We start from the raw sequence: 25,319 nt of genomic DNA, 5'->3' as shown, positions 1-25,319 counted from the left end.
TGTAGTATATGAATGTTATGGAATATTATTGTTCTATAAGAAATGGTCAGCAGGTTGATTTCATAGAGGCCTGGAGAGACTTATGTGAACTGATACTAAGTGAAATGAGTAGAACTGGGAGATCATTGTACACAGCAACATCAGTATTATACAACAATCAATTCTGATAGATGTTGCTCTTTTCAACAATGAGATGATTGATGCCAGTTCCAAGGATCTTGTTGTGAAGAGAGCCGTCTGCACCCAAAGAGAGGATTGTGTGACCGAGTATGAATCACAACATAGCATTTTCACTCTTTTTGTTGTTGTTTGCTTGTATTGTTTTCTTTCTCATTTTTCCCCTTTTTAATCTAATCATTTTATGTGCAGCTTGATAACTGTGGAAGTATATATAGAAGAATTGTGCATATTTAACATATTGGATTTCTTACTGTCTAGGGAAGGTAGGGAAAAAATTGGATCACAAGGTTTTGCAATGGTGAATGTTGAAATTATGCATGTGTTTTAAAAATAAAAGGCTTTGATTAAAAAAAAAACAATATATCATTTTAATCAACCACAGTAATCGATATGATTATCTTCCTAAAAGATGAAATGTAATAGGGAATATGAATATGATTATATTTTGGCAAAAATGACAAATTATGAGAACAGTCAGTGTGGAAGGTGTGACAATCATATTGTATGATTGTACTTTAGTATAATTTTGGAAAAAATTTAGAATTATACTGATAAAGTTACTAAAATGTCTATGTACTTTGACCAGAGATTCTACTACTTAGGCATGTATTGATGTTTGTGTGTTTATTGATGTGTGTGTGTGTGTGTGTGCGTGTGTGTATGTGTATAAATCATTTGGGAAATGACTAAACAACTGTTAGTTAGCACTTGAATACAATGAAATAGTATAATGATATAAAAAGCAATGAATATTACTTAAACAGAATAACAAGAAAAGATTTAAATGAACTCATTTCTGAATGAAGTAAGCAAAGCCAGGAAAACATAGATGATGAATACAGTTGTCTAAATAAAATGAACAACTACCTCAAAACAATCAAAAGTGAATGGTGCTAAAATTACCAAGAAATTTAGGCCAATATGAGAACAGAAGGTGGTAATAAAATTTATTTTAAAAATAAAAAGGAATCTTACAAAGATTGTGCTGGCAAGTCTGACTATATTTTTATGAAACTTTTTTTTTTTTTACTAATATTTATTTCAAAAACTAAGATATTTGTATATAAAATAAAATGTAATTTTACATCAAAATAGTATTTCTTTATTGAGCATTATACTATTACATAGTATGTATATATTCTTTTATTGATCCATTAAATGTATCAAAGTAATATCTTTGAGTAGTATCTTTTTGTATGTTATAGTAATATTTTTTCTTTATATATTCAAATAGAAATTTGGTGCTCATACTGAATTATTAAAATAACTTTGAAGAAATTTTACTGAACAATGAGTTATTGATGTTATTTATGAATTGTTTATTCTACAGCTTCTTTTTTTCATTGTAGAAAACATATGGAGTTAGTAATAGAACATATTTCATGTCTTTTTATCTATATCTATATATTAATAAAAGCCTTAAGGATGAAAGATATTGTTTTATTTATTTTGTTTGAATTATATACCGACTGCTGAACTCTTGAGTATTCAGAGCTACAATTTATAGTATTAATTAAGAAAATCTTTCCATTCTCACAATGAATTAGATATGTTTTGCTAAATATAGTGGTATTTTGAGAGTCATGTCCATTCATATGATCATAGTTGGAACTCATAAAAATCTACATCTATTTCTCTCATGTCACTGATGATATATCATTGACTCTGCAGCATAAAATTTCAAAGATTACAATAAAAAGAATTTGTTAGGATCTCTAACATTGATTCGAAGAGAAATGTTATTAAAATTAAATTTTCATTGACTATGTAAATCATTTAAAAATTTCGTTTTCTTTTATTTTTTAGGTTCAGCAAATAGATCGTGTAGTTGAAGTTGTGGAAGAAACCATTAAAGGTAATTAGAAATAGAAATGAACAAAGATATTCTAGTTCTCTAAAATAATGCTGACATGCCCATGTACCTCTGATTGTAAGAATCTAATATGCTTGAGGTCAGAGACAACAACTGGTGTGATCATGAAATGTAAAGAGACAGGATATTCTGTATAGCTTGTTTAAATTAGTGATATAGATGATAAGTTCTGTAAAAAGTCATAGAAGCATTCCACTGCTCTGATTTAGAGAAATCATTAAAAGCACTCCCAGAAGAGATGGTAGCAGACTAGACTATTTATTGAATAGAATTTATATTTGGATTTGGGGAGCAGAGGAGAGGAATGAATCAGAATTGTCTCCAAGATTTTCAGTTTGATGATGCAGTAGTCGAAATGGGAATTAACAGTGTGATTTCAATGTCAGAAAGTAGTAATCATAGGATAGGGTGACATGTTGCATATGAGTGTTGGTGAAAGAGAGCAAAGAGTGCAGGATGACATGTAGTTAGACTCTCATGTCTGAGAGATTGTGAGAATACTAGGATACTCAAAGGAAATAAGGAAGTTAGGAAGAGAGAAGGGATTGGGAGGGGGCGATAAGCTCAGTTTTGGATGTGCTGAATTCAAGATGTCGGATAATTAGAGATGCTGGATTAGAAATCAAGAGAGAGTTTAGAGCTGGATAAATAGAATCTGTCATTGTTGGCATGGAAATATTAACTGAATTCATGAGAGCTGAGAAGTTCACCAAGAGGGAGAAGAGAATAGCATCCTGAATGGAGCCTAGCGATACCCAGATTTAGCAGGCATGACGTGGAGGAAGAGTCAGCAAAGGAGATTGAGAAGGAATGGTCAGATACTATAAATATTGTGTTTGTTTTGATAGGTTGATTCTAAAATAATTTGTGTTTTTAGCATATTGAAAGATTTCTCTTTTTTCATTGTCTTAGTTTTTTAAATTATAAAAATATTGATGAAATTTACAGATTAATTTTGTACCTTGCTATCTTGCAGTTGAAATTTAATTTTATCAGTAATTTTTTCATTCATTCTCTGGGGTTTTGTAATTATAGCATTTTATCTCTAAATATATGTAATTTTATTTCCCCTTTTCTTGTTTATTTCATTGATTTTGTTCTCAACTTACTGTTATAACTAATATTTCTAGGACTACTTCAAATAATAGTGTAGAGAAGGGATATCCTAATTTATGTTTTTTACTAGGAACTAGAATGTCATTCTTTCAAATAATGCCAACTCTTATTTTAAATGTGTCCTTTGGTTATTTAAATAAGAACCCCTTTTAGCACTTTTTAGAATTTTTTTTTAACATAAATTAATCCCCTTTTGTCAAAAATCTTATTTTTCTGCATGATTCTGGAGTTTGCAATTAGAAATTAGAAAGTGACTATAAAGGAATATATCTTTCTATCTCAGGTATTCCATTGCTAAGTTTATATCTTTTATATCCTAGAAATCAGTGTTAAAAAGAAAAGTCCCATGTGCAATGAAATATTTTCCAAGAATTGGAAAGAAGGCAGATGTCCAGGGCATTGGGGAACAGCTAAATGAATTGTTGTACCTAAGGGTAACATGTTATTATTGTGCTATAAGAAATGATGAATCTCATGAATAAAGGAGTAGCATGGGAAGACATATGAATGTCAAGTAAAGTAAATATAAGCAGCATAATAAATAAATAAATACTATTACAGAAATGTAATTTGAGAGAAACAGTTGAAAAAGAATGAGTCTTAAGTTATAGTGATCAACTTGCAAAAGAAGATGCTTTGAGCTTTTGAGGTAGTGATATGAATAAGAAGAAAAGGGTCATGTGACTTGCTCAGCTTTACATAGATGTTAAGTGTCTGAAACCAGATTTGACCCTAGGAAGATGAATTTTCCTGTCTCCAGGCCTGGTATTCTTATCAACTGTGCCATCTAGCTTCTCTCTTTACCCCGAATTAATATATAGCTTGCAGTTATGTGGTCAGTAAGTTAGAATCCACTTTCTATTCAGCCACTAAAGTGTTTTTTTTTTTTTTTTCCTAATGCCTAAATGCAATTATATTGCCACCTACTACTCTAATTAACTCCAATAACTTCCTGTTGTCTCCAAGAGCAATTACAAAACCATTTGTTTGGTATTCACAGCCTTTCATGACCTTTTCATGACCCTCCTACCTGTTCAGTTTTCTTTTACAGCACTCCCTAGCACATCATTTTTGCACTAATGATGCTGGATGATCCATCTCCACTCTGGTTATTTTCTTTGACTGTCCTCCATGCCTGGAATTAGTAGCCTTCAGTGAAATCTAAAGCTGAGCCTGTTTGTCCAGTGACTTGGAAAGCAATCTACTCCTACCACATTTGATATTTATGTTCTTTGGGTTCTTTTTCTGAATTGATAGTGAGCTTCTTATTTCACTTTTCTTATGTATTTATAGTAAGAGTATGATTTCAGGAGTGTAGCATAAGGGGGTGTGGTCAATGGCAGATTCAGTTGAAAGTGCAAAATTTTATAATGCCTCAATATTTATACTATTTTTTTGTGCTTCTCCCTTAGTTGTGGAAATGGAATTGCTTTGTTATACTTTGTTGTATATAATGTTATCTAAAGCCAAATTTATTGCCATATTTATCCATTTTCTACATTTGCATATAGTAATTCACTTCAAATAAATACCCTTTCAACCTTGTTTTTAAACTAATGTCTGAATAATAATTATTAATTTATTTTGGTAATCAGCCAAGTCATTTCAATTTCTGTATGTGGTTTATATGTGTGATTTGGTTTAGAAAATGCTATATTTTCAGACCTTTTAATATTAAACTTGAAATCTCATACTTCCTTTTCAGTCAAATAACAGAATCAGTTTACTAATTTTTTTCCTGGATTCAATGCTACTGGATTGAACCATTTCTATGAATTGTACTTCTGTACAGTAGTCCTGAATCATAATACTTATAAAAACATTTGCATCAATTCCTCATATCCACAGTACTGAAAATATTACTAACAGATTTTCAAATTGGATTTTTTTTTTTATATACTTTAGATTGAAATTACTGGCCATAAAATTTGTCTGTTTTAGAAAAGACTTTTGTTTATTAGAGAAACCTGTATAATAGCTGTCTTCTGTATTTCTTTACTTATTTTATTCTCTAATAACTATATTATTAGTTGGTTAATTGGTGGTTGTATTTTGTTCTGATAGAGGTCCAAGAGAACTGAAGTAGTAGCAAAATTATTTACATATTCCTTCCCTAAGAAACTTAGAAATTTCCTCAAAAACTAGATTTCTTTAAATGTCATGAGTATGTGGTCTCACTACATTTAGTAGATTAAATCTACAAATTTAATAGATTTAAATTTGCCATGTTTTGAAAATAATGAAGCTTTTAAAAAATAAATGAATCTTTAAAAATTTCTGCTGTTTGAAAACTTTGCTTCTATGGGGAAATAGAATATATTTTATAATATATCATATATATATTATTATATAATATTTCCCACAAAGTCCTGATCATTCTTCTTGTCTGCATTAAATTTGAATATTGTATACCACAGGGTATGTATTGAGACAAAAGTTCAGTGACTTTCCCAGAGTCAGAAACTAGTAAGAATCTGAGGCTGGATTTGAACCCAGACCTTCTCAAGATCTCCAGCCCAGCACTCTATTTTCTGTGCCACCCGTTTGTTCTAGCACCCAGCCTAGTCCATTAGTCATATATTCATAGATTTAAGACTGGAAGAGCTCTTTAAGGTCATTTCACCTACTCTCCTCATTCTACAAATGAGGAAACTGAGGCTCAGAGACATTAGCGATATGTTTATGATTGGGTAGCTAGCAAGTGGCGTAGCCTAAATTTGAACTCTTTTTCTTTTACTCCAGGTTCAACATATTCTTTCATTATATTATGACCATAAATGTGTATTTAATAAATATTTGACTTTAAAAATTGAACAAATTTTAAATATCCCACATGTTCTATTAGATCTGATATTTTTATTGTTTTATTATTTTCCTCAGTCTTTATACTTTGTTTTAAAATATCTTGTTATCTTTGAAACTTTGGCCTCTGTGTGGTCCATACTAATTTTCAGAGAGCTGTTGGTTAGGTGGGTTTTCTACCTCTTGTGCAAAGGTATTCTTTCCCAATTCTTTCTTTTTTTAAAATCTCCCCTCCCCCCATTTTCCCTCTAGTGTTCTCATTTCATTCATAATAAAACTTTAAAAAAAAATTCTTGCTTCATCTTTTCTGAATTCTAGTTGGATTTGTTCCCAGGGCTAATTTTTCTTACAGAAATTTTGTCATCTTTTTCTTTTTCTAGATTTGTATCTTACTGTGTTCCTGTTAACCAAAATAGCTTTTTATTATGGGCTTATTTTATTTCCTTATTTCTTCACTTCATGTTAGGACCAAAGCACATTTCTGGTGGAAAGATTCAAGTTGGTTCAGTTGTCACTTTAATGCTGTTATCTTTTTTGATCTCAGGGTTCTCTTTGGCCAGGAATATTAAAGTGTCTAGGTCAGTGTATAGTTGTCCTCATGGTCTGAACCCTGCACAGCCTTTGATTTGAGTTTAAGCAGTAAGAGATTGTTGCTAAATTCATCTGATATTAGTTTACTGGGAAGGCTTCCTACTTCATAGGGACAGAACTACAGTTCCCCTTGAGTCTGAGATTCCTGTCTTTGTTTTGCTTCTGTAGCATTCAGATTGGGTTAGAAACTGGAACTGAGCCATGCTGCTCTTTGCTTTTCACTGTGTTCTTTTTTTATTGCTACACTGGGCAAGAAAACGAGATGATTCTTTATCCGGGGATAACACCCCTCTATGCAAGTGTCTTCTTTAGTTTATCTCGCATTTGTGGCCTGAAATTGCATTGAGGTTGACAAAGGAGCTGTTTGACACATGGTGTACTTGTACAGATCTGAGATCCCCTTCTATCCTGATATATCACCTCTCCCACTTCACTTGTAGTGTGCTTCTTGTTAGAATCCATCATCAGTTTCCACCCACATGTGAAAGTCTCTATTTCAAGTTGCCAACTTTCATTCCATTCAACTCTGACATGATAGAGGTCTTTTAAATAAAAATCATTAAATTTTCCAAATAAAAATCATTAAGTTTTCCAGATTTTCATTTTTTAACAATTATGAAAACATTCAGACTTGCCTTTTCATTTCCCATTTGAGATATTCTGCTAGGGAATAGAACAATTTGCTTCTAAAATTCTATTTTAATAAACAGGAAGACAAAGATGAGGAGGGGGAACATTTTGGGAATGAGGAAGAACTAATGAAAAGTCCTAATTTTCTACTTCGAGGAAGCCATTGTCTCTAGCAAAGTATGTGGAGAGACATATAAATAAATAAATTGTAAGGAAGATGAGAAAGGTGTATATGTGGTGGGAAAAATTCAATTTATGATTTGATTATTTTTGGAAAGGAGGAGTGGACAGGAAAGGTGTAAAAAAACAAAAAATATAAATTGCAAAAGGAAGAAATATGAAGAAAGAGGTTAATAGTGGTTTAAAGATCAGAAATTCTGGTAATTGGGAATAATCTGAAGTGCATACTCATAAAAGGTTAGAAGATAGCAGTAGTTAATATATTTTTTAAAAAAGAAAATAGCTTTACTCTAAGGATATAACAAAATATAGAGTCATAATTCTGGGACAGGAATGGACTCTAAGGCATCTATTCCACCCTTCTCTGTTTACAGATGAGGGAACTTTAAACCTAGGAAGATTAGGTAATGTATTCAAAGTCACACAGGTGGCACAGGATTTCTATTTCTAGGGACAAGTCTCTTTTTCACTCTACCTTGTTGCCTGCCTTATGTTTCTTTTATTTTTGGAGAGCCTTTTGGGACAAGGAAGTACTATTCCTAAGTACTAGATCATTGAAAGGAATATCAATCAACCAGTCAGTATGCCTTACCATGTGCCATGAACTCAGTAAACATTAGGATATTATTTTATTGTATCAGAATACATGAAAAGATTGCAGTAGAAATAAATCTTTATATTCCTTTTAAAAATGTAGACACAACAAACTTTGCCATGTTATCATTTTTTCTAAACGCTAGTATGAACAATTATAGTCAGATATGCTAGCCACATGTGAAATCTCCAAGTCACAAGAAAGAAATCTCCAATTAACATATATATATATATATATCTTCACAGTCACTGACTCAAACTTCTGTATGAAGCATGGATATATTGCATTTCTATTCATAGATTTTTTTTGGTGCCATTTATCCACTTTTTAAATATTTGTAAACTGTTGTATAGAATGAAACTAGGAACTTCAAAGGCTGTAAAATAATTCCTCTATAAAACCTACATGTGTATAGCATTGTAAACTTCTGCTGTATTACCATTTATTAATTTCTTGAATATAAGAACTTGTCTAATTTTTGACTTTGTCTTTAGTTTCTAGCATAGTTCTTAGAATATACTAAATAATAAATCCTTTTTGAATGAATGAATTTTCATTAAATGGCAAAGATTTTTCTATCAGAACAGCAAGGAAGTTATCTAAAGTACAGGTTTTTTGATACTATAATATGTTTTTGATTTTGATTTTTTTTTTAACTTTGGTTACAATAAAGAATTGTGTTTCACATTTTGTCAGAACATTTTTTTTCCCTTCTACAAGGATTTGAAAATGTTTGCTATTTTTTTCAACAACAGTCAGTATATTGTAATAGATCATTACCTAACCTTGGACCCATGACTTCAGACTCCAAGTTCTACCTTCTAGCACTTACTAGCTATGGGGCTATTGAAAAATTAGTTAAAATCTCAGTGGTAGAGGCAACTCTGTAATGATACTTCTTCTTGTACACATTGTAAGCTATAAACTGTAATTTCTGTAGGAATGAAATCACAGGTTAAGATAATCACATAAGTTCACCAACTTATCATGTCTCCTAATTCTTCCATTAGATATTGAGCTTCATTTTTACTTTTGTATACAGGAAGACAAAAAAAATTGTGTTTGCACATCACATTTCTTATTTTATACTAAATAACATGTAAAAGGGAATTAATTTAATAGAAATTGACCTCATACTGAAGTTTCTGAAATGCATTTACTCATTTATGATTTTTGTAGTAGATCAGAGTTCAGTTAAAATGTTAGAACTGTTCTATAATTTAGATTAAATTGATCTAGTTCTTTGGATGAACAAATTGCATAATCACTAAGTTTTAGATTTTCACAGCCTTTTCAGAAATCTCATGATTTTGGGATTGCTGTTTATTTTGGCTTTCTTTTTAGTTTTAACCTATTTTATCTAATTTAATTCAATTTAACAAGCATTTATTAATCTCATACTATGTTTAAGGCACTGTGCATAGATACATACAAAGGAAGAAATGAAATAGTGTTGTTCTTCAAGCTTAATTCCATTTGTGGAAAACAGGAACATGAAAATTAAATACAAAAATAATTTTTGGAGGCAGGGTTTAATGTAATATGAAGGACAGATTGTTCATGAAGTAGCAGGCATTCTAGAGTGCATAGTAAGAGGGCAAGACCATAGGATCACCAGTTTAGAAGTGGAATGGGTCCCAGCAGCTGTCTAGTCCATCAATTTTTATAGAAGAGGAAGATGAAAATCTACCCAAAGTCACATGTATAGTCAGAGAAAGCATTTGAATTCAGATTCCTTGACTGTAAAAAGACTATCCGATATTAGGGTAGTGGAATAGGAATGGCTCTGACACCAGGGGGATATGAGGGAATTAAGAGAAGTGTACAGAGAAGGCAACCCTTGTCTCAGCATTACAGGGATGCCTAATGAAGCCCTTCCCTATTGTGAGACTATTGTAAATTTTATCGTTAGTCTCTGAAAAAGAGATGGAAAAGAACTCTATGAGAAGGAAGTGTACACATATTGGCAAAGCTGATGACAAGTCTCTGGTCTTACAATGTTTATGGTATGAATTAGTGAATCTCCTTTGTCCTGGCTAGTAATAGAGGGTTAAGCATTGCTTGAAGACCTTCACTTCATTTTACAAGTAAGAAAACTGAGGCCCAGGGATGTTACATGATTTGACCAGTGGGTTACACAGGTATTAAGTAGCATAGACAGAATTCAGACCTTAATCCTTCTTAATTCTGTTTTCTTAATGTTTTTCCCCCCTTAACTCTTTTCTCTCTCTCCTTCTCAACCCTCCTTTCTTCTCTTCTCTTTCCTTCTTCTCTCTGTCTCTCTCTGTCTTTATCTCTCTCTATCTCTCTCTCTCTCTCTCTCTCTCCCCCTCCCCCCCCCCCCCCCCCCCTCTCCCTCCCCCCCCCCCCCCCCTTCACCTCCACCCCGTGTCTCCTCTTTCTCTAGTTGCTTTCTTTTTTTATTTAGCTGTTTTACTTCTTTAAACTTCTTTCTATTGAGAACTGGATGAACTAGGGATAAGAATAATGTATTTAAGATGTGAAGTTCCTGAAATTTATTCTTCATTATACTATTGAATATACCACCATTTGCATATATATATATGTACATATACTCCAATTTACTTCCAGAAATAAAACTTGGTTGACAAGTCTTATTGATCCATAATTTCTCTTGTATTAGTCCTTTCTTTTTTACTCACACTGCTACCATATTAGTTCAAACACTTAAAACCTCTTTACTGTTGTAATAATTACCTCCTAATTTGTCTCCAGCTTTTCACACAGCAGAATAACCTTCTTAATAATTGTGTAATTGTGAAAAATCCTTTCCCCAGAAGCATTTATTGGCTGTTATTTTCTAAGGACCAGAAAAAACTAATAGCCTGGTGTTTAAATGTTTAAGTCCTTTGCAGTTTTACTCCAATTTACTGCTGTAACCTTTTCTCATAATATTCACTTTCATCTACTCTTTCTCAGGAAAACCAGACTGTTGCCTAATTTCAATGTTTCCCATCTCACTTCTATTCTTTCATGGAGATTGTTATGTTGATGGCATTTATTCCACTGACTTCTTTGCCTTTTGATTTTTTACTTCCTTTAAGTCTGACATAAGTGCTAATTTCCTAATCAATAATTATTTATCTAAGAAACACCTACTATGGGGCAGGATGGTAGATGCTGAGGATACAGTAAATAAAAGAATCTATTCTCTCAATGTGTTTACATTCTAAGGGTTCTCTACACACACAGAATATTGTGTCCCCAAAGTTTTGGTGATATTTTAATCTTTAATAACTTCATAAATATGTGCTAAAACTTTAAAAACCAGTCAAAAGCTTAAATGTTTACGTTTTAAATATTGGTATGTTTCTTATTACTATTCAGTCTAAATATTATCTTGTGTTATACATCATTCTAATTGAGCTTTGAACTTTGTAAAAGGGTCTGCATTACTGATCCCTTGGCCTGAGAAAGTGTCATCCAGAAGCTGTTCCACACACATTGCATAATGACAGAGTGCTCATTATTTAAGATTCAGAAAATAAAATATAAAAGAAATCCAAATTTTTGAAATGTTCCATTTATACTTCTGAAGTGATTAAAGCTTAGATTTGAAGTAAGACTTCTGGGACACCCTGCATAAAGAGAATAAATACAAAATAATTAAAGACAAAGTAATTTGAAAAGGAGGGGACTAGAAGTTGAGGAGACTCAAAAGAAGGCTTTGAATACAAGGTAGTACACCAAGTTCATCTTGATGGAAGAGGCACAAGGCATCTTGTATGAGGCACAGGTGAGGAGGGAGTACTTTTAACCACGAGGACTAGACAAAGACAGATATGTGAAGCTAGTGTCCTAGAAGAACGAAAAGAGAGAAGGCCAGTGTAACTGCATACCATTGTGGAAAATGGATTCCACCCTATTGTGGCTGCATGCTTGCTCAATATCCCTCTCATTCTTAAAACTGGATTCAGTTTCTAGTGTTTTGGACAAGTTGTTTCACCATTCAAAGTCTTTTTCAAGAATTAGCCCATTCTCACAACATGCCCTGTTCATTCCATCTGTTGTTGAGATTTCTTTTATATGCTATTTTCCTCTATTAAAATGTCCCATTTCCTTTTTTAAAGTGACTTTTCTCCTTCTTGTAACCACCTCAAAGATTTTGTTAGAGTTCATCTATTGTGTTCCCTCTATACCTGATGCTTAAGGCAAATTTTTGGTGATAATTTTTGCAAACCTTTCTCTTCCCCATCCATTTTTCCAGACTCTTTTTATATGATCTGAGGATGATCTTGGAATGACTTTTTTTAGGTATCTGTCTTGCCAAGTTTTTTTTTTTTTTTTTTTTTTTTTATGAATTTTTCCTGTCCACTGCTTTTTTTTTTTTTTTCTGTTCTATTTTCTGTTCTGTTTTTTCTGTTCTAGGAATCAATACTCATAACCAGTCATCATTTTTTATAAGATTTTACAGATGTGTTTATATTATGTCCTGTAATTGTTTTGTTTCTATTTGACAAGTAAGTCATATAGTTGCTCAATATGATGCTTTCTTCTTCTTTTTTTTTTTTTTTAGTTTTCTTGTAAGTGTAATTAGTTTTTATTGGTTTTATTTCTATGTGAAATTGTTACAGTTCATTTTGATATCATTTGTTATCATTTTGATATCATTTCCGTTGTCCATTTTGTATTAAAAATTTTTTAATAGCTTGCTTAAGTAATTCAGACTGAGATCTTAATTGTATGCTGTCTTTTCTGATTTTATCTTTGATAGATTACTGTTCTTACTATATAAACAACTGATAGGATTTGATAACTCATGTCTGTAGTGACTGCATATTTGTTAAAATGTGATCAATTTCATTTTTGTAATATTGTTTAGATATTGCCATCTTCAAAACTTACTCATTCTTTTTTTGAACACTGTTAATGATATAGAGACTATATGCCTGTACTCTCTCATTTTCTTTTCTTGAACAGTCTTTTCTTCATATTTCTCCTCATCCTTATGTTTTAAAACCTTGCATTTAAGTTAGTTACTACATATCAGAGTTTGTGTTGGTTTGATTTGAAGCATTTTATGGAGAACTTGATTAGAGTTGCTTTCCCATTTCACTCTCTGCAACTGATATTGAAGCATTAGCTACATTTGTTTTAATGGTGTTTTTCCCTCATAAATAGAAAAATATGTATTTTTCACATTATTTATATAGACAATTGTTAGATAAGAAAGACATCCTGAAGAAATAGCCTCACATTATTCATATTTAAAATTCAGATATAGCCAGACTAACCAAACGCGCCAATTGCATTGCCATCATGATTCCTACCAGGCTAATATTTACTTTTATTCTTTCAAAAATTGTTTGATCTCTTTGGCCATTTTTGTGAAAAAACAAAAATTCTGTGCTGCTTAACTCTTTGTGCCTTTTCAATTTCTAAAATGATATGCCAGCTCTAAGAATATCTTTTTGACTTTTCATCCTTGTTTTTTATATTGTGTTCTGTCATGATTTATCATGGTTGAAGATAGTGATAATAAAGAAATGGACACAATATGACCACTAGTAGAATAACTTTTCATTATAGTAATTATAAATATTTCATCAATTAAATTTAAACATATACTTAGAATTTCACTTAGAGTAAAATTATAGAAGCTCACATGTTTAAAATAACAATTTCAGACTGTTAGCCTAATTTCTTTGTCTGAATTTTCTTTCATCTTTGGTGAAATATAAAGAAGTGTTCTCATATTATTTCTCTTTCCTATCTGTACTACCCTATCATTTTTAGTTTCTTTTTTTTGAAGCTAGGTCTTTGGCTTTTTTTTTTTTTTTTTAATGAACCACTGGATTGGAAAATAATTCATTATATCATCAGGCAGAGATATGTCCCTTTATTTGCATGTAGATAGGGAAGATGAATAATTTATCAAATGTTATTAGTGCTGGCTGCATATTACTAAAATCACAGCGGGAAGTAATGGAATTTATATCATGCTGGTGTGAAAAAGTATGCCTTTGCTTAGTCATTATTGAACTTTTGGCATTTCTCAGATTACTATTATGTTATCATGCCATTCTTGGTCTCCCATTCATTAACTGGACTTTTGATTGAAAAGTTTGATTTGGTGTGAAAATCTGAGATCTGATAAGCCAAATGTTCTATTTGACTCCGAGCTGTGTTGTTACTTTGGAATAGGAATTTTCATATTGAATGCACATTATTTTTAAGATTACTTAATTTAATATAATTATTAAAGTCATTTTAGAAAAGGTTGTGTGACTGATGGTTTTATTAGTTACTTTATGATGAAGTTTAATTTTATTAGTTCTTTCACTATTTTCTGAATAGTTGAAGTAAACAAACTTTCTCTAAACTTAAGTATTTCAGTATTACATTATTATACTTACATCTTCCTTGAAGATTCTGTGACTTTTGTAGGATAGGAGAATTGGATTAATTAGGCACAGAAGTTCCAGGTACAGATATTACTGACCTGGTGACTTGGATAAATGGAAATTCTCCAACTACCCAAGTTCACAAAAGCCTCTTCTTTTGAGGCACATTCTAGAGAAATAAGAGTTCTAGTTTCTATCCTCTAAGTATTTCTCTATTAAGGATTTTTTCCCTGGCTTTGTAGTTCTTTGTTTTGTTTTTTAGGATTAAAAACTTCCATTCATTTATAGTTAGAGAAAGGACAATTTCAATGTCAATGTATCACCTACTCATAAAATTTTAAACTATTTATAGGAATCACTCTCCTAAATACACTGCATCTGTTGCCCTTTGAGAAATCCAGATCATCTCCCTCCAGTTTTCCTATGGTTCCAAGTGAACAAATGGGGAAACAGTTTCTGGTGACATCAAGTTCTATCACTCTGTTAAAAGAAAGGCCAGTTAAGCAACAGAAACATGGGAACACAGCAAAACTTGGGCAATGCAAAATAAATTTGACAGCCTTTAGGAGAATGACAAGAAAGACTTGCTCCAGAGGACAGAAGGGAAAAAAAAATCCAATAGTATAGACAAAATCAGTAGGCCTCAGATTAAGGTCTAACTTGATAGCATAAAATTACAAATAAACATCAGGGATGGTACAATAAAAATCAGCCCTATCGGATGATGCTCCCTTCAAAAAGTCAAGACTTTCTCCTTTATACTTCTAGAAACTATAAATCTCTTTAGTTACACCTTGGCTTTCCATTTTAAAGAAAACTCTTTGGACATAACTAGTACTAACAATTCCTGTGGTGTGTCAGTGCATTTCATTCTATTTTGCCAATTATTTCTGCTTTGAAGTTCATAAATTCTTCTCTCTCAAGTCTCAGTGCTCTTTTCAAATACTCAGGTTCCATATTCACTTCATAATTCAGAGTTTTTGTGGGAACTGAGTGTTCACACTCAGATCACAACATAGTATTTTCACTTTTTTGTTGCTTGCTTACATTTTGCTTTCTTTCTAATTTTTTCCTTTTTGTTCTGATTTTTCTTGTGCAGCACAATAATTATGGAAATATGTATAGAAGAATTGCCTGTTTAACATATATTGGATTGCTTGCTGTCTAGGGAAGGGGGGGGGGGGACTTGGTTTTGCAGAGGCCAATGTTGAAAAATTGCCCATTCATATGTTTTGAAAATTAAAAACTTTAATAAAAATAATTCAGAGTCTTCAGTCTCATCAGTTGAATACTTTTTTTTTTTTTTTTTGCAGGATTTATTCATGGATGACTGAATTTATTTAATAGATCTAGAGACCATATTTTCTTTTGCTATGAATGTTTTCCCTGTTGATCTGTCCCTTTATAGTTAAGATTTTTGAATTTTCTTCTCTGTGGAATCATTGATAATTTCAGTCTTACCCATCTTGTTTTTCTTTATTGCTCAGTTTGCTCTCCCCCCCCTCCCCCCCTTCTGGTGGTAGTTTCCTTGGGGGTTGGACGTCAAGGTGTCAATCTCTTTCTTCACTGGGTAGTTGATAGGTTCACCAGCCTGAGTCTCTGCCCCAACTAGCTTTTTTTGGGAAAAACTGTCTATAGCTGGATGCTGAACTTTGTCCTTCAGGCTTGGAAAGTACCACCTCCCCCTGATTAATATCTCCTTTCCTCTATTTTGTCTGTTTCTCAGTTCCCTGTCCCAGCAGAGCACAGCAATCATTGCTGTTGTGGCAGCTGAGGTGATTTATTTGGAGCTTAAATATCTGATCCTCTAAAGGAGGTCCTGTTCCTTTTCTCTGTTTATCCATTCTTATGGATCTATATCTATATATTTTTCTGTAGCACAGAATACTGCTAATGTGTTGCTGGCTCATGGGATAGCATTTATTTTGAGCCTGTGATTTGAATTCCTAGTGTATAAGCCTTGTGGTATCATGGTTGGTGATAGGATTCAAGATTCTGAGTGAGCTCTGGTTAAATATTAGCTTATTGAATTTGTAACTTTCTTTTGCATTCCTAGTATTGTGGGCCATGGATACAGCTGAAGTTGCTTGATCTCTAGTGTATAGTGTACCTTTTAGAGACATTTGAGAGATTTTGAGCATTAGAGAAAATATTTTGAACTTCATTTTGTTGGTCATAACTACTTCATTTCATTCGGCAGCCTTCACAGATTTCTTTCAGAGAATCCAGTGCCTCAACCACAATTAGCTGCCACCTGTGTAAGGATTCTCACTTTATTGAAGTATTAGGGACAGATTATCTTGCCCTTTTAATTAGGATACCATGGTTGGTTTATTCATTTAACCTCTACCCTTAAATGTGAAGCAATAGCTTGTATAACACTTGTACAGTGGGTTAGCATCTTGTACCTTTTATAAGCTTTGCAATTAAACATAATTTTAATAACTCTTTTTTGGTTAATTTGGTTAATTGAATTTTCATTCTTGAATTTTTTTTATGTACAAGTTTTTCTATTTTTTGTTTTTGCTTTGCAGATTAGTGCAGTTCCTTCCTTCCTTCCTTCCTTCCTTCCTTCCTTCCTTCCTTCCTTCCTTCCTTCCCCTTACTCCTTACCCGTTCCCCTTCTCCTATCCCCTTCCCCCTTCCCCCTCCTCTTTCCCTTTCCCCTTATCCCTTCCCCCTCCCCTTTCCCCTTACTCCTTCCCCTTCCCCTTTCCCCCCTTACCCTTTCCCCTTCTCCTATCCCCTTACCCCTTCCCCCTCCTCTTTCCCTTTCCCCTTATCCCTTCCCCCTCCCCTTTCCCCTTACTCCTTCCCCTTCCCCTTTCCCCCCTTACCCGTTCCCCTTCTCCTATCCCCTTCCCCCTTCCCCCTCCTCTTTCCCTTTCCCCTTATCCCTTCCCCCTCCCCTTTCCCCTTACTCCTTCCCCTTCCCCTTTCCCCCCTTACCCGTTCCCCTTCTCCTATCCCCTTCCCCCTTCCCCCTCCTCTTTCCCTTTCCCCTTATCCCTTCCCCCTCCCCTTTCCCCTTACCCCTTCCCCTTCCCCTTTCCCCCCTTACCCGTTCCCCTTCTCCTATCCCCTTCCCCCTTCCCCCTCCTCTTTCCCTTTCCCCTTATCCCTTCCCCCTCCCCTTTCCCCTTACCCCTTCCCCTTCCCCTTTCCCCCCTTCCCCGTTCCCCTTCTCCTATCCCCTTCCCCCTTCCCCCTCCTCTTTCCCTTTCCCCTTATCCCTTCCCCCTCCCCTTTCCCCTTACTCCTTCCCCTTCCCCTTTCCCCCCTTACCCGTCCCCCTTCTCCTATCCCCTTCCCCCTTCCCCCTCCTCTTTCCCTTTCCCCTTATCCCTTCCCCCTCCCCTTTCCCCTTATCCCTTCCCCTTCCCCTTTCCCCCCTTACCCGTTCCCCTTCTCCTATCCCCTTCCCCCCAGTGCTAAGTGTCTAAGATCAAATTTGAACTCAGGTCCTCCTGACTTCAGGACTGGTGCTCTATTCACTGTGCCATCTAGCTGCCCCAGCGATTTTCTTTCTTTATGAAAAAAAATTTTTTTTACCCTCAAATGTAATTTTATCCATGATTCATGAGTCAGTTTTCTTTGGCAGGGAAATACAATGGTGGGAGCGCTTACTTTGGATAATTTTTTTTCATCATACTATTGATAGAAAGGGATAATGAATGTGATGAAATCTTTAAGGCTATAGTTACTTGAGAGCAAGAACCATTTCCTCCTTAATTCCTCATCTTCCTTATTGAGAACCTAGCCTTAGGAGTAAGTGTTTGATATTGATATTGAATTAGAAAACCCTTTCATCTATTACATTTTTGAAATATTCACTAATGAATTATGAAGTTGTTAGCCAAAATGTTGGTAAAAAGGCAGGTACTTGCTTGAGCTCTCCCAAATTCCTCTTCAAACAATTGTAAATAACACCTCAAGATAAATTCTAGAATGGCAGAACCAAACAAAAGGGTAAAGTGAAGCAGTTTTCCAGCCTAAGACTACTTAGAAAGTTGGTAAAGAGGTCTAACTCATCGCAGTGTGAATAGAGTGAGTTTATGCCTGAGCAGACAGTGCCTCAGGGAACCAGGAGCAGTTACTGGAGCAGCACATTCTTCTGGAACTCACAGATGGTAAGGGGATCAGACAACTGGACAGAAAGAGATGATGAAAGTCCCTTTGTTGGCTCTGACTGCAAGATTCTTTTGCATTTCCCACACTAGGATCTGGGTCACAGTTCCAGGGCAAGGTGGAATTGCCAGCACACCAGAACTTGTGGCCACAGGGAAGTAGAGACCCTATTTCATGTCAGAAAAGAATACACGTGTAGTCACTTACAGGTATTAAAACACAGGTCAGGAGAGTAACGAGCACATAATTTTTTAGATCATTTCATGCTGGAAGAAACACATATCTAAAAAGATTCTAAGAGCTAGTTCTGAAAACAGCAATATATAAGGCCTGAAGTTGGGGCAGTGCCCCTCAACTTTGGGAGCAGAACCCAACTATATTTTTTATTTTTAACATATATGCATAGATCATTTACACATTCATCCTTTTAAACCTTATATTCCAATTTTTTTTCCTCCCTCCTCCCTACCCTCTCCTCTAGGTGGCAAGTAATCCAATATATGTTATGCATGTGCAATTCTGCTATACATATTTCCACAAGTATCATGCTGCACAAGAAAAATTAGATCAAAAAGGGAAAAAATGAGAAAGAAAACAAAATGCCAGCAATCAACAAAAAAAAAAAGTGAAAATATTATGTCGGGATCCATATTCAGGCTCCACAGTTCTCTCTCTGGGTACAGATGGCTCTCTTCATCACAAGATCATTGGAACAGGCGTGAATCATCTCATTGTTGAAAAGAGCCCCGTCCATCAGAATTGATCAACCTATAGTCTTCTTGTTGTTGTGTGTAATGATCTCCTGGTTCTGCTCATTTCACTTAGCATCAGTTCATGTGATTCTCTCCAGGCCTCTCTAAAATCATCCTACTGATCATTTCTTATAGAACAGCATATTCTATAATATACATATACCAAAACTTACTTAGCCATTCTCTAACTAATGGTCATCTATTCCATTTCTAAGGGATGCTACAAACATTTTTTGTACACATGATTCCTTTTCCCTTTTACCTGATCTTTTTGGGAAACTGGCCGAGTAGAGACACAGCTGGATCAAAGGGTATGTAAAGTTTGATAACCTTTTGAGAATAGTTGCATAATGCAGAGCCTAACTTTAACATAAAGTCATGTCAAAGCTAGAAAATGAGAAACAAAAAAGAAGAACCTGACCATAGAAAGTTAGAATGGTGACAGAGAAGATAGAGGCACAAATGTAGAAGACAAAAAAATTAAAATAGCTATCTTCAGAGTTTCAAAGAAAAAAAATGAATTGGTCCCATTCCCTATAAAGAATTCCTCAAAGAATTCAGAAGAATTGTAAAAATCAAATAAGAGAGACAGAGTGTAAATTGGGGAAAGAAATGAGATTGATGTAAGAAAATCATAAAAAGAGAAAATTAAAACACTAACAATGTACTATTGGTAGTCTTTTGAATTGATCCAGTGATTTGGTAGAGGTATTTGGAAAGATACCCAAAGGTCTATAAAGCTATGCATAAAACAAGCAATAGCATTACTGGGTCTGTATCTCAAAGAGATAAGAAAGGAAGGAAGGAAGACAGGAAGACAGGAAAGAAGGGCTTATATGTACAAAAATATTCCAAACAGCTTTTTCTACTGGCGAATAGTCGGAAATTGAGAGGATGACCATCAGAGAATAGCTAAACAACTTATGGAATATAATTGTGATGGAATACTATTGTATTATAAGAAAAAGTGACATGAACTCTTGCAAAGTGAGTTGAGCAAAACCACGGAAAGGTAGTAAATAGTAATAGCAATAATGTATAATCATCAACTGTGAATGACAGCTTTTTTTCAGCAATATTATGATCTAAAACACTTCTGAAGGACTTATGATGAAAAATGGTATCCATCCCTAGAGAAAGAATTGTTAGAAAATATGAATGAAAATTGAAGTATACTTTTAAAAGGATTTTTTCTGTGTCTTTCTTGTTTGGTGTTTTGACTGTTTTTTTTTTTACAACATGACTAATATGGAAATGTTTTGTATATCTGTATCTAATGCTTATTTTCTCAATGAGGTACAGGGGAGGGAACAAGTGAATTTGGAGCCCAAAATTGTTTTTTTTTGTTAAATATGTAACTGGGGACAAAATAGAATATCAAGTAAATAATTAAAAAATAAAATTCCTTGCATTTTCGGGGAAAAAAAAAAATGAAGTTACCACTCAGTCTTTTCCTTCAGTCTAAGTAGTACAAAATGGAAATTATGGAAACGACACATATTCAGACTCTTGCTTAAGGAAGATATTTTTCATTAAATAATATAATGAAGGAAATGACATATCACATTTTTACTATGATCATTCCCTCTTTTAAAAAGAGAGTTAAATACAGAGTATCCTAAAAGTCTTACAAACATTAAAACAAATATTAGCATAACATATGTATAACAAGCATTGACATAATTACAAACACTTAACATATTTGTTAGGAATTGTAAATTAAAGTGAAGTTATGTGTCTCATTTTAATATCTTTTTATGTGCTTCTTTTGAAGGTCACTCTGTGAGACTCCTGGGTCAAAAGAAATCCAATGGAAAACGTTTGGGGGGAGCTCGTTTGGATTTGCCTAAGATAAGAAAAAATCCACTGATAGAAATAATTTCTATCAATACAGGGTAAGATCCTTTCAACATTGCTCATATTCAGAACCATCCATGCATTCAATATCATTTTTTCCCAAGCATATAATATTATAGTAATTGAATATTTTATGGGAGGAAAAATCTGCAAAATTACTAAAGTATTTAATAATACTCTTTTTGAAAAATTTTGTTATGTAGCATAAACTGTACCCAAGTAGTGAATTTCTGCAATTTTGAAACTAATATTATCATTGTCATTACTATTTATCATAATATAGATACAGTATCTTTGAAAGTAAAATGTTTGAACATTTTATTTTTTATGAAATATGAATACATCTTCATCTTTGTCTATTTGTAGCATATTACTATTAAACATTATTCAATTCTCACTGTGCTTTGAATATTGATTAGCAGTTGTGTGTGCTTTTAAAAATATAATTAATGGGAATTTTGAATTAATGAAAGCATTATAAGTGAAAAAAATATTCTTTTAGCTCTGTAGATCTGAAGTTATATTAGAGTCTCACTTTTGCTTATTGAGAACATACCTTGTTTTACTTCAGCATATTTTAGTTAATATTTTAAAATTACTACTCTCCCTTGAAGGTATAACATGAAAGTAGAACCTAAGAGAAAATAATACATTTCATAATTTAATCATTATTAGAAATGTTTCATCTCTTGTCCTTGTTCTTGGTATCATAAACTAGGACAACAATTTCCCATTTCATAAGAATAGCCCACTCACTGGAGCAACACTTTCATTATCTCTTACTAGTGCAGAAAAATCATTTTGCTTGCCCTTTTATTTCTTCTCCTTCTGTCTCTTCCTTCTTACCAAGAAAGGTTTGACTTATATAAGTCAACCCCTTTTCTGTTCCCCAGTATTATGGTCAGTGATATAATATTTTTACTGAGCCATGACTCAATAAAACTTACTGATAAGTAGTGTGGTTTCCAAGGCAAATATACTCAGTGGAATTTATCTTTTTTTTTTTTTTAACTCCTACTTGCCTGATGATCTTTTATAGCCCACTTTAAGCCTTTTCTTGACTCTTAAGCTATTATTTTGCTATCTTTCCTGTCTTTTACAGCCAAAGTCCTAGCAAAATATGTGTCTGTCTCTCTCTCTCTATATCACTCATTTCCCAGGATCTTAAGATTTGTTTTTCAATCTTGTTTAGCTAAAACTTCTCAGCCAAGTAATCTTTGGATTGTCAAATCTCATGGCTTAATTTCAGATTTCCTCCTGTTTGACCTCTATGTAAAATTGACACTATTGTTTACCTTCTCTTCCTTGATATTCCTTTCTGTAAAAACCTTATTTTCTTCTGGTTCTCCTTCTACTTTTCTGACCACTTCTCATTCTGTTTTGCTAGATCTTCATTTAGGTCCCTCACATAAGGTAGGTGTTCCCTAAGCCCTTCATTTCTTCTTTCTCTTTACTTTCTTGGAGGCCCTACCAGATTTTTTTGTGTTCACTGTTACCTCTAAGTCAGTGACTCTAAGAACTGTATTTCTAGCTCTATTCTATCGTTATCAACTTCCTAGTTTATATTTAGAACAATTCTATATACATCTCAAATTCATCAAATCCAAAATAGAATTCATGTTATTTTCCCCAATTCCTATTCCATAACCCACTCCTTTTCCAAACTTCGAATTCTTTGGTGATTACCATTGTTGTTTCATTCACTTGAGTCATTTTCTACTTTGTTTTTCACACTGTGTGTGTGCGCATGCATACATATATCTGTTTTCTTTTGAAGTATTCCCAGTTCTAATTCTACTGTATGTGTCTTGTCCTCTTTTTCTCTGCTCACATAGGTGTCTTCTCATTTAGGCCCTCAGCACCTCTTACCTGGATGATTACAGTAGCTTTTTAATTACTCATTACTTGTTCTAATTACTATTACTAATTAACTTGTTCCTGCCTCAAGTCTGTTCCTTCTCTCATCTATCCTCAACACAGTTGCCAAAATGATATTCCTTAAACACTCATCTGGTCTTACCATTCCCTTGCTCAATAAACTCCATTGGTTTCCTATTGCCGCCTGCTTTAAATACAAAGTCCCATATTCAGTGGGAGCTAGTGGCCTAATATTTGAATAATTAAGCAGTATTAAAGCAACAGGGTGTTTTCAAGAATAGAGTTTTAAAGAAAAAAATAGAAATGTTTTAGTAAGGTAGAAATGGACTTGCCCACAAGTTTGAAAAGTCTTTCTGACAAAGAAGCATTGGGAATAATAAAGTACAGAAAGATCTGATTCAATTGATAAACATAGAATTTAGTATCAACACCTTTCTTTTTTTCCTCCACTATGCATGTACAAAGGATTAGACTAAAGGTGGTTTAAGACTGCCTCATTATGCAGGAGATCATGAAAATAATCTTACCTATCCCATAATAACTATACATAGTTATAGCAATAAGCTCCATTCCTTGCATTTAACTTCACTGTTATTATGCCTTCAGGAAAAGCTCTTTGCCAAGAAACTCATTACTCCACTGACTGCATTAGTATCTTTAGTTGCCTCTTCTCCGCTCATTGGAGGGCTAGAGGATAGAGCAAAAACAGCCATTTCCTACCAGTTATACTCCTTGGATTTGATTCCACCTTCATCATAACTCTACTATCTCCATCCATCATGCGTCCCATGCTCACCTTCTACTTTTCAGCTTTTGTGCATTGTCTTCCCCTGGTAGAAAAGTGTATGCTCCTTCTGGTTAAGAACTTTCTATTTCTTGTTTGTATTCCCCTACACTTACCACAGTATCTGACACATAGCAGGCCTTTAGTAAAGGTTTACTGTATTGTATTGCATTTTATTGTAATGAAAGATGGTGAGAAAGTTGAACTATTCAACTCTTACTTTACTTCCATTTTTTTTCCAAGGTGAAGAATGATTTTTTGACCAGGGAAAATGGAACAGGAATGATAAATATGAAGTGGAAAGAAAAGTAGTAGGGGATTTCTGAACCACAATTAGTGATCTTTGAAAGGTGAAACAGAATATAAGAGTTGTACAGTGTTTGGAACATGATGGTTCCAATTAGAAAAAAAGGAAAGACAAAGGGGATTCAATTTGTTTGGAACATGATGGTTCCAATTAGAAAAAAAGGAAAGACAAAGGGGATTCAATTTGTAGTACACAAAGAAATTTGATAAATGATAGCTTCATCAAAAACAGTTCATGGCAAAATATCCACTTTTCTTTTTCTTCACTGATAGAATCACTAAACTAGTAAATCAAGATAATGCTGTAGACATACTACCTAAATTTCAGCAAATCTTTTGACATCATTTCTCAGGCTTGCTAAAAAATGATGTAGGAGTTTTAATGGCTTGCACACTTGAATTGATTCATCAGTGTTGATAACAGCAGTTAGGAAAGTTAATGTGACCTTAAATTACAATGAGAGGTATAATATCCTGTCATATTAGTGCTTCTTTGGATGTTTGTACTTTTCTCTTGTGAAACTACATCTGGAGTCTTATCTTCAAATTGGAAAATATTATCATATTCCAGGGCAAAACCAGTATGCTGAAGAGTCCTGAACCCATCCTATACAAGATTGATTAGAAATACTAGTAGTTGAGACAAGGTAATTTGAGGATAACATTATTATCATCTTCCAAATTTTTAAATTTTTGCAGTGTAAAAGTAGGATTAGATTCATTCTTCTTAACTTTGAAGGACTTAAGTAGGAGGAATGGAAGGAAGTTGCAAAGAAATATATTTCTATTGGTACAAAGAATAACTTGCTAACAATTAGAGCAATCCAATGTCAAAGTCGTTAGTCTTAGAATATTTGCTCTTACTAGAGATTCTCTCTTTTTTTTTTTTTATTATAACTTTTTATTTACAAGATATATGCATGGGTAATTTTTCAGCATTGACAATTGCAAAACCTTTTGTTCCAATTTTTCCCCTCCTTACTCCCACCCCTTCCCCTAGATGGCAGGTAGACCAATACATGTTAAATATGTTTATTACCAGAGATTCTCAGTGAGAGACTCAAAGACCAGTTGTTTGCAGGATTGTAGGGAGACTTCTTGGTTAATTTACTGTCGTCTGAATTTCCTTTTAAATCTGAAAGTCTATTGTTCTGATACATAGATATCTTACCTAATCTCTTTCTATTTTATTTACTTATTTATTTATTTTGGCATATGGGACCAGCTCATGATGTCAGTCAGCAGCCAAACCACAAGTAGTTAAGTACTTCTTATATGCCAG

The 25,319-nt window shown here is 33.6% G+C and overlaps 1 protein-coding gene across 3 annotated transcripts in view; it reads left to right on the top strand.

Moving 5' to 3' along the window:
* The window catches only part of CDKAL1 (CDK5 regulatory subunit associated protein 1 like 1), a 659,925-nt gene that overhangs the window by 157,735 nt on the left and 476,871 nt on the right, over positions 1-25,319 (top strand). For all 3 annotated transcript variants that reach the window (XM_031946787.1, XM_003760138.4, XM_012541612.3), the window contains exons 7-8: positions 1,987-2,035; positions 20,987-21,107. In XM_031946787.1, coding sequence (XP_031802647.1) covers positions 1,987-2,035; positions 20,987-21,107 — 170 coding nt within the window. The remainder of the gene's footprint in view (positions 1-1,986; positions 2,036-20,986; positions 21,108-25,319) is intronic.

Source organism: Sarcophilus harrisii, chromosome 1 (genome assembly GCF_902635505.1).
Source record: "Sarcophilus harrisii chromosome 1, mSarHar1.11, whole genome shotgun sequence".
In the NCBI taxonomy this organism is placed as follows: domain Eukaryota; kingdom Metazoa; phylum Chordata; class Mammalia; order Dasyuromorphia; family Dasyuridae; genus Sarcophilus; species Sarcophilus harrisii.
This window is presented reverse-complemented; position numbering and strand designations above follow the sequence as displayed.